The sequence below is a fragment of the Pollicipes pollicipes genome, unplaced genomic scaffold (assembly GCF_011947565.3).
Source record: "Pollicipes pollicipes isolate AB1234 unplaced genomic scaffold, Ppol_2.1 Scaffold_3087;HRSCAF=3621_pilon_pilon_pilon, whole genome shotgun sequence".
Lineage (NCBI taxonomy): Eukaryota > Metazoa > Arthropoda > Thecostraca > Pollicipedomorpha > Pollicipedidae > Pollicipes > Pollicipes pollicipes.
The window spans coordinates 37,913,312-37,923,942 of record NW_023596225.1 but is presented as its reverse complement, the minus strand read 5'-3'; the positions used below and the strand labels follow the sequence as shown (position 1 = coordinate 37,923,942).

The 10,631-nt window shown below is 45.8% G+C and overlaps 1 protein-coding gene across 1 annotated transcript in view; it reads left to right on the top strand.

The window, feature by feature from the left end:
• The window catches only part of LOC119090107 (nanos homolog 2-like), a 14,557-nt gene extending 6,244 nt beyond the window's left edge, over nt 1–8,313 (top strand). Inside the window, exon 4 of the mRNA XM_037212901.1 lies at nt 8,132–8,313. Coding sequence (XP_037068796.1) covers nt 8,132–8,313 — 182 coding nt within the window. The remainder of the gene's footprint in view (nt 1–8,131) is intronic.
• The last annotated feature ends 2,318 nt before the right edge of the window (nt 8,314–10,631 follow it).

The following is a 10,631-nucleotide window of genomic DNA, read 5'->3' as shown; positions in this document are numbered from 1 at the left end:
GACTCATTAATGGTCTACTTTATACTCTCCAACGTTATTTTTGTGAAGACCTGCATCTGTGCCAAGAAATGATGTGTTGCACCCACTTGGAAGTTCAACTCAAACAGCACCTCCCAGGCAGCAGTGGATCAAAAACCAATCCTGCAGACTTGGTTGCTCTGCCGGCCGGTGGGCGGGGCGTCGCCGTCGGTGGCGAACTGCGCCGACCAGCCAGCGGCCGCCCGCCGCCTGCTAATGCCACCCCGGATACTTCGCATCAAGCCTGCCCAAGGCTTCGAACCCTCGAAAATCCGGTGGCGCCGTCAGGCGTTTTGCCGCCGGGCATTCGTTGACGTCCGCTGGGTACGCGCACGGGCCAGTGATGCACACCCTGGAGATTAGAGGAGGAGGCTGGCAGCATTCGACGGATTGACGGGCCGGATAAATTGGCAATGAACAGGTTATGTGTTCAAATCCAACCGACTGCTCCCGTGTTTCATGACGAAATCACTCAAATTTTGTCCCGGTCCTCAATGGTCCTCACATTCGTGGTATATATATGTATATATATATATATATATATATATATATATATATATATATATATATATATATGTATGTAACGGATAAATATTCACTGTGTGTGTGTGTGTGTGTGTGCGTGTGTGTGTGTGTGTGTGTGTGTGTGTGTGTGTGTGTGTGTGTGTGTGTGTGTGTGTGTGTGTGTGTGTGTGTGTGTGTGTGTGTGTGTGTGTGTGTGTGTGTGTGTGTGTGGTGTGTGTGTGTGTGTGTGTGTGTGTGTGTGTGTGTGTGTGTGTGTGTGTGTGTGTGTGTGTGTGTGTGTGTGTGTGTGTGTGTGTGTGTGTGTGTGTGTGTGTGTGTGTGTGTGTGTGTGTGTGTGTGTGTGTGTGTGTGTGTGTGTGTGTGTGTGTGTGTGTGTGTGTGTGTGTGTGTGTGTGTGTGTGTGTGGTGTGTGTGTGTGTGTGTGTGTGTGTGTGTGTGTGTGTGTGTGTGTGTGTGTGTGTGTGTGTGTGTGTGTGTGTGTGTGTGTTTGTCTGTGTACGCGAAACATGCTCGGGTAGCACGAGACAGCAAAAACTTGATGGCAAGGACAGCAGTCGCTATCTCTTATGTGACTGTCAAAGTTTTCGTGTATTGTGTATCATTACCAGGAAAGGGTGCAAAGGTATAATAACACATATGTGCGTTTATCCTACATCGCTAAACATGGCAATGGTCACAGCGCAAACAGGGCTGCTGAGAAAAAAATGCAAAAACCCGCGACGAAATTTTTTTTAGGCTCCGTGTGAAAAGGCCACGTTATAAATTGTAAAGGACTTAAATGCCTCATCATATTCACTAGCGGATTTTTTGTGAAAATGAGTGATTCTCGGATGGCCACAGGTTTTCGGTAGGAAAGAATGTTGTCTGAACGGGCAGACTCTCCCTGACTTGGCTGCACTCCGCAGCGCAAGCTACGACGGGTCGAACCCACGTAAGATGCTCCACATGAAGCGCAATATGTATCAATGACTGTCAAGGCTGGACATTTACGAATTTTGTCCTTCAACACAAAAAAAAGATCCAACAGTGTAAGAGTTTACCAACATGGCTCATGGGGACGTAAATCGGTAAAACCTTATAGTAGACGTGCGAGCTCCTTTTCATTTTTATTGACTGCTTTCCAAAATTGAGCAGCATCCAATGTTCGCTTAGTCTTAGCACTTCATGAACAGCGGAGGCGTTTACATATTTAACACTCTGGAAGCTCTTCATTTAATGATTGGAAACGGAAAGTTGTTTCACTGAAAGAATGACCTAAGTCGATCAAGCTCGCGACAAAAGAGGTTCTAGTTGGAACTTTGACGGAAAGCTCTGTAACTAGCTGTTTTACACCACATAGCTCAAAAGTGTCGGGATTGAGCGAGAAAAAGCTCAATCCAAGACCAGTGAACGTGGGCATTCTATAAACAGAGGCATCAAATTTGCTTTGTAACTTTCGAACTCGCACATCAATCTGAGGCAAATAGCCGATTTCATCTTCCTCCTCCTTCGCAAACTTTGTGTTAGAATGTTGGACGTCAAGGTAAGTGAGAAACTGATCAATATGGAACCTGAGCCGAGGCAACAGAAATCAGTCGTGAGTCCTCAATTTGTGAAGTTTTTACTGCTTCTTAGTCGCTAGAAGTCCTGTACTTCCAATACGAAAATATAGCAAAGGTATGTCTTCACATCTGGTGTCATGCGATGTATTTCGCTTCAATTCTATGCGACAGGGGGAGGCAGTTTGACACCCGTCACTGCAAAAGCCTATAGCCATATTTTAAACCTATTTTTAAGCCTATTTATTTAAGCCTATTTTATAGAAAGCTCAGAACGGCCGCCAGTACGACAATGCCTTTTGACGCGTGCAATTTAAAACTAGGTATTCGATGGAGGTCCGCGCGGGGGGGGAGCGGGACAAAAGTTAGTTTGAAAATGTCGTACGTTTAGTGTCATCTAAGCCACACGTCGCATAATAAGCGTTAACATGTCAAGTGTACGAAACTCGTTGGACCTCAGTGTCCTAGAATTGCCGACTTTGGGTGTAAAGCTGCACCATATGAGGAGAGATTTTTCACTCCTTTTCCCATATTTTATGTGAATTTTTCACTCCTGCCTGACACTGTCTAATCGCACATGCCAAACACATATTTCCCTTTCTGAGGTTTTCAGGTGTCATCCAAAACCGAGCTCACTTAAAACCACCAAGCATAAACAAGGCTCCATAGAACCCGGACACCTATGGCTATGTCCTGCCTCACCTACATCTGAATTATGTCTATGTATGCATAGAACAAGGGCACCAGGTACCTTCAAGCCCAAGACCGCCCCCCACCCCCAGCGACTCCAGCCGCTTGCACGCATCGAGTTTGGTTTGTTTACATAATGCATCACAATCGGCAACAGTGTGCCAAATGCAAGGTTTTCACGCATCCTCAATTTTTTGTCTCACCACCACACCGCGAAAGTATAGCCTGTGCAAACACCGGCAAGGCCTGATAGATAACTCTGCTCTACGTATTACTTCTACCCGAAGAAACTTGACCATTAAATTGCATCACTCCCGAAATGCAGGAGTAAAAAATTCAAGAAATGTCTTGTAACTAAAATATACAAAATCAATATATCCCCATTTGAGCACCTTCAACATATCTCAAGTAAAATCAGCTGACTACATAATTTTTTCTAAAGAAGTATCAGTTTCTATTCATGTAACTACTTTTATTTTTCTTGGTATTATAAGAGTGTGATACCACTTTATTCTTCATTCCTTTCCCACTGCCTTTAGAGGTGCCATCTGTTGTTTGAAATGTCGACCAATTTCTCTGCAAGATGCTCCAACTTGAAACTTGCACGCATTTTATACCTAAATTGGATTAATTCGCCAGCCGCCAAAACATATTTGATATACACTCAGGAGTGAACAATTCACGGGGAATGAAGGAGACAATTTGAAGCACGGAACTTACTTTTAATGCTATTTTGCCCTGTTAAACCCTCGGTTACACATTTCTTGGTTCATGGTGGTGCTCGATAATGATAAATATAAGCCTTTCGAGCGTCTAACTCATCAGGCCCCCTGACAAGGCTATCCTTACGTTGCAATATGGAGCTTTGGGACAGACCTGACGCAGCTAATACAGAAGTGTTTGATGGCGAAATTCTGTCCTCCAGAAATGTTTATCATGCGCACCTCTTACTTGTTTCGCATTTTAATCTCGTTGACTGGTGGACGTGATTGATATTTATGTTTGGAGGGTAAGTGGGATGGCTCTGACTGTCAGCAAACAGTGCAAACTGTGGTGAAGTGATCCCTCATGGTTGCTTTAACCAGATGTTTTTCATAGTTTTCATTGTTTGCTGACTGGCAAATGACTGTACTGTATACATGCACTATTTTTTAACACTGGGATACTCTACGCTACACAGCAATTGTAATATGGAGCAAATATCAGCACGAAGCACATCGTCAGACCATCCCATTTAAAATGTGAAACCGACATCTCAAATGGTGTCATTAAATATGAATAAACGAGCCTAAATAGATGCCTTTGCTGCAGCTGAAAAGGCAAGCAGCAAAACTGGCATGGTCATCTAAAAGCTATGTTACTTTCGGAGAAGAGCGTTTGTTTTGTGGAGCATACCCATTATTGTCCCTGACAGAGGTTAACCATGACAATCAGAATAAGTTGTTGAAAGTGATTTTAAGTGTTGTGTGTTGTCAACTTTGTCTGATGTCAACGAGCATACAGAATTGAACTGAATAAAGATGCAAGTTGAAACCAGCCAAAAAATGAGCTTTATCATGTTTTTTTCATAAGTGCTGCTGTCAACAGATAGGTGAGTTGAGATGATGTTCAACATAGGGGCTACTCTAAGTTAGTCTAAGTTGGTTAAGTGCATGGCAAGTGACAATAGGAATTGCGCAGGAATCAGCAACTCACAACTTCTGCTGTGATACCGACAGGTTAGACATGATGAGATGAAGTGAGGCCTCTTTAGGCTAGACATAGTGAGGCTATTTTCATAGAAATAAGCATTGTTATTTTGTAAGAAACAGTGACAAAATGTTTGATCTAACAGAAGTCAGGGGTATGTGTATTTTGTTTGACTTGGTGATTGGCTGATGTGTAGGAGTCCAAGGTTTTTTTTTGCCTGAGTGTTTTATGCTTGTTGAATTTTCCGCTGTTATTTTGTTGTTGAACCACTTTACTTTGTTTTGTGATAAAAATTATGTGAAAGGGAAGTGCAAAGTGCAGCATCAAATTATTATTGTTAATGAATTTTGTATGCTCATTACACTGTCATGAAGTTGCTATGTTTTGATGTATTCTGTTTCACTTAAATGGCCTAAGATGTTAAAAAACAAAACAGTTTTGTCAGGTTTATGATAATACGTCCATGCCAACCTGAAATAGGTGCCTTTGTTCGCTGAATCATCGGTCACTAGCTCATAAGTTCCATCTTTTCTACATTGAATTTTTCACTCCTGCACAGTCTTTCTGCGATGTAATTTTTCACTCCCACCCTAGTTTAAAAGAGATTCTAGCTTACTGAATTCACCCGTTATCTTGGAAACGTGTATGCCATCAACAGCGGCATTGGCAGCAGTGATTAGTTTGTTAAGCTTGGTCCTGAGTTTGTCTGTTGGATCTTTTGTGATGCGCCGGAACTTCTCGTCGTCGTTCAAGATGCAGTTTAGTTTCTCATGATATTCCTTTTTGTCAAGTATTACGTAGAGTGATGATTTGTCCGCTCGCCGAATGATGATGTCTTTTTCTCGAAGTTCCTTCGCCGCCGTCCTGAGTTGTTGTGTAAATATCTTGCTCCTGTCATTTCAACGCTTTTTCGTGCTCTCTCCCAGTAAGCTGTTCTTTAGATCCTTGTCCACGGTAACCTTGTTCTCTTTTTCCAAATTCAAGATATCCTGGTAAAGAATTGCTAGTTCTACTTTGTTCTTAGCTTTGTCATATTTCGACAACACATGGCAATTAAGTCCAATATTAAGCACCTCTTTTTGTTCCTCAGTAAGATCATGTTGAGGTAAATTGATGTAACCGCCAGCAGTTTACGGTAATACTATATGTCCAACATGGAGCCTTGAGAGCTTTTTCACGATTCTGTTTCTAGTAAGACGTTTAGCATCACATTCAATCACGTCGAGTTCGTCAAGTACTTTTTGTTTTAGTTCAGGGCAACATACCTGTTGCTCTTGTTCTAAAACTTTTTCTAAAACTAAAACAGCCCAGACAAACCCGACAAACCAAAATGCACCAATGTAGTATATCAGTTCCAATGCAACATCGAAGGCTGCAAACTTCGTCCCATACACTACATTGGTGTGACCACAACGACACTCTCACGACGCCTGACAATGCACTTACGTGACGGGGCGCCTCTGGACCACATGCGACACGAACACGACATGACATTGACACAACAACAACTGACAGACAGCACTGACATTTTACGGACGCGCATTGTCAGAAGACGCCTTCAAATTTGGGAAAGCATATTCATTAACGAACTCTCTCCGGCCGTAAACAGACAGACAAAGTCTTGCAAAACTCTTGAACTATTAGGTGGTGAACGGTGAGCGCTTCTGATGTGATTGTGGCAATAGTGTTCCCATTGTGTCTTTGTGGTGTTCCCATTATGAGTGTTTCTTACATGTATGAAAATGAAAATAGGATTCCGTCTTCCTTCAATTAGTTATGCTTCATTTATGTTCTCTGTACCAAAAGAATGTTTTCCAACAGAAGTGCAAAATTTTTCATCCTTCAAAACTCAAAACTTATTTCTTGCGCAATTTAGTCTTCTCCGACGATGAGATAGGATCTCGAAACGTTAGAATGGAAGGAGTGATGAATATATAAGTAATTTTGTGCGAACCATCTTTAGTCTAAGCGATGGTGCCAAGTCAAAGGCCCGGAAACTAGAACGATGCATCAAAAAGCTCGTCAATGCTGAGTCAGCAGTCATTTTTAATCAAACATATATATATATATATATATATATATATATATATATATGTGTGTACCGGGCCTTTGGTTGTCGGTTCCAATGGACCGGCAATTCGACGGGCCCTCTTCGGGCCTCGTCGAACACTTTCCTTGGTCGGTTCAGGGCCCTTGTAAGCACAGGACCCTTTTAGGAGCTGTGGGCCCCTGGCAGGCAAAAACCACTGTAAACACACACACACAAGGCAAACACCACTGTAAATCACTGGCCCCGGCTTTACAGCTCATTGGAAAGTGGGTCCTCAAGCCCATACCGACACGGAGCCGACTGTGTGGTGTTGTGTTACCTGACCGACATATAGACCCTTATGAACTCAGGGGGTCCGCGATCGGCACAAAGGTCCCTCGAACCGTTATTCGAGGGTCTGTCTTCGAAGGTCTGGGCTCCTGAATAAGACACTGACCAGCCCTTTATGCTCTTAGCTCTCCAATGGGCCGGGCCCTGCAGGCTTTTTCGGGCTTCCTGGAACACTGCCTCTGGCCGACTCGGGGCCCCCTGGCAACAGAGTGCCCTATGAGGCGTTGTAGGGCCCCGAGCAATGAAAACGCTGGCTCTAGCTTTGCCCCTAATTGGGAAATGACCTCTTAGGCTCATGCCGCCACGGAGCCGACTGTGCGTTTCTGGTGCCGTCTGACCGAAACATAGACCCTTATTGACTCAGTGGGCCCCTGATCAGCGCGCACGCCCTCTGGCTGGCATTTGAGTGCTCAGCTCTGCGGGCCGGGGCCCCTGAATGAGGCCTCTGGCTGGCTTTTCGGGCCCTTAAACGTAGGTTCCGAGGGGCCGAAGGGCCCCTCGGAACCTAAGCGGGAGAGAGCACGTGTCCCCTGTGCCTCCCCCTGCTTGTGCTACTGCTTGGGATCAAATATTGGGCGGTGATCTTCCCGCAAAGTGCATTGCGTGTTATTCACCAAAGTATCAATTGGAGGCGATGAGGATTAGGACAAGCTTTACTGGTGCGACGTGGGTGCTGCGTTGGTTCGTTAGATAGTGGTAGCACACAGCTGTTATCAACTGTCTCGTACAGCGTGTTTGACGTTGTTATTAGAAACATCTGAGGTTTTTCTGAGTGAATACCAGACAAGAGTGATTTCACTGTAAGCAATGATGATAAATAAATGCTCCTGCGTTTCCGCAGGAAAAACTACATGTGCATTTTGCCGAAAGAACGGCGAAAGCAAGGAGGTGGTGACATCTCACTCCCTTCGTGACGGATCAGGTATGGTTGTCGGCTGTTAGAGGAAATAGTAATCGATCAACTTCGAATGCAATCCCAGAGGCCAGATTCACTAGCTTGAGTACCCGGACATACCCTGTCATAATGTCTTTTTCCATGTTACTGCCATGGAATCGTATTTTTGTCCGCAGACACTTGTGCTCTGATTCCGCAGACGTATTCACAACTAGCACAAGACCTACAGTAAGTGTTGCTGAGACCTTTGTAGGTCTTGCGATGCTCTTCCTGTTCGCGAGTCGTATGAGGCTCGACTCTTTCCCTCCGGGACGGGACACAGGTGTGTGCCCACTGCCCAGCACGTCAAGAAGCGAACGGCTGACCCATGGCCTGACCTCTGTCTCCCCATGGCAGGCCGGGTGCTGTGCCCCATCCTGCGCTCCCACGTGTGCGAGCTCTGCCAGGGCACGGGCGACACGGCCCACACGCGCTCCTACTGCCCCCTGGTGACCGGCGGCCGCGGCCGGCCGCGTCTCAGCGCCACTGTTCAGCTGAAGAGCACGCGCCACAATGCGGCCGGCCGGCGCCGCTTCTGACGTGGTAGCCGCGTCATCGGGCGGCAGTGACGTACAGCCGGACCTGGCTGACGGTCGGTGGGGAGATCGTGACGTCATCGTGACGCGGCTGATGGACTGGGTTGTGCTCTGGGCGCAGGTGACGCGGGGCTCACGTCACATGAGCGCCATCGTTTTCGAAGGGCCGCGGCGCCGTGCCGGCCACCATGCCGTTTGTGAGTAGCTTGATAATGCGATCATGTGTCATATGGGAAAAGTGATAGATCCCTTTCCCTGCACAGATAAAGACACGTCCACTCTCGTGACGTGCGTATCTTCTGCGGCGTCGCTTCGGTCTAGACTTACAACGGTCAAATAAAGCATGAATGGCGCAGAGGAATGCTTGTTAGATATATGTCCGACGTACTGCAATCTGAAGATATATTTAATATAAGCGAGAAGGCTTTTAGCTCCTGGTTTTCCTGGCATTACGCATGAGGTCAGAGTTCTAATGATGAGTTATCGACCTTCAATATACGAGGAAATACTGGGTAAACGACGTGTTGGGGCAAACATTGGCTATATTGACAGCGCTCGCCGTTTCAAGCTGTGCTAACGATCAGAGTGAATACGATTCTTATCATCACGAGGTAACAGCCTAATGTGATCACATAAGAACAGCTTAAAACGCTGAGTGCGGTCATTTAGCCAACCATACAATATTGTTAAACTATAATGTCTTAAAGCACATCGTGCTATAAACTGATGTGCTGTTGACAACTTATAACGCTATAACCCCACTGGCCTGATGAAATGAAGTTCGATAACCCAGCATACCAACGTTGAACACATACTGCAATCTCACACATTTTCAGTCAATCTTGCGTCATGCTTTCCGTAGATAACGTCATACTTTTGGCAGGCTCAGAAGAAAGCATGAGTCAGCCATCAATAAACATGATGAAAAAATGCGTTTAGTCCCTGAGCCTGGCTGTCGTGGACCGGCGGAACGCTGATGGCAGCGCAATTAAATTCCATGGCGTTTCATTAAGATTGCAGACGCCTGATTACCGCATAGCAGATTCGAAGTAAAAGTAGCCAAGAAAGGAATGTAATAGGACTGCGGTCTACCGCGTTCCGTTCAGACACTGCACTGGCAATGGATATTGAATTCTCGCGATCAACTTTGTTAACAGACGAAATTTGGCTGTGACAGTATCTACCGGAATAGGGTTATGGCTGATTTTAATTTACGTCCCATTCAGTGCTCTCAGTCTTTGAAGACTTCTGTATTCCGATGCATGTCGTGTGTCGGAATACAAAAAAGGCTATGATGCGCACTTTTCCGGTAAGTGTTAGATAATATGCAAAAACATTGCACGTGTCTGCGTTAAGCCTTGGAATGTTTGATTGACAAATTTCATTTAGCTTGATATGTGCATCTCCACCTCGTTACGGTTGTCACGCAGGCATCTGTCGCCGGCATCTGTGTCATCGGACGCTTCATTAACATCGGATGGGCTGATCACAGCCGCGACCCAAACGCCCTTCCCGAACGTCACACTCTCCACAAGCTCGCGCGGTCATGCCGACCAGAGAGTCTAGGGAAGTTTGGATTATTATTCGTTCGCATTGCCGATCCGGCTGCATTCCCTCACGGCACACACAAAGTGTCAACGTGCGTGCTTTCAGTGTAACCGGCATTTCAGTAGGGCGCTGCTGTGTGTGTGTGTGTGTGTGTGTGTGTGTGTGTGTGTGTGTGTGTGTGTGTGTGTGTGTGTGTGTGTGTGTGTGTGTGTGTGTGTGTGTGTGTGTGTGTGTGTGTGTGTGTGTGTGTGTGTGTGTGTGTGTGTGTGTGTGTGTGTGTGTGTGTGTGTGTGTGTGTGTGTGTGTGTGTGTGTGTGTGTGTGTGTGTGTGTGTGTGTGTGTGTGTGTGTGTGTGTGTGTGTGTGTGTGTGTGTGTGTGTGTGTGTGTGTGTGTGTGTGTGTGTGTGTGTGTGTGTGTGTGTGTGTGTGTGTGTGTGTGTGTGTGTGTGTGTGTGTGTGTGTGTGTGCTTGTGTGTTAGATATATTGGAGCCCTCATGAATCGCCCTACGGTCGATTCGGTTAGGCGAGTGTCATAGTTACGCACGAAGTTTTATTCGAGGCTTTAGTTCTGGGAACCAAACTGACGATTGCGCCCACGGCATCATTGGAAACGAAAATATGTACGAAAGGCTTTGCTCCTGGCAAACTGTTGATTCGGTTGCCGCACACTGGCATACATTGTCACAGCTGCAATTTAATTTGCGAAGGACTCGGTGTATTCATACTTGAGCTCCCCTTCAGCGCATGAGACAGTTCCCGAATTGCATTCATC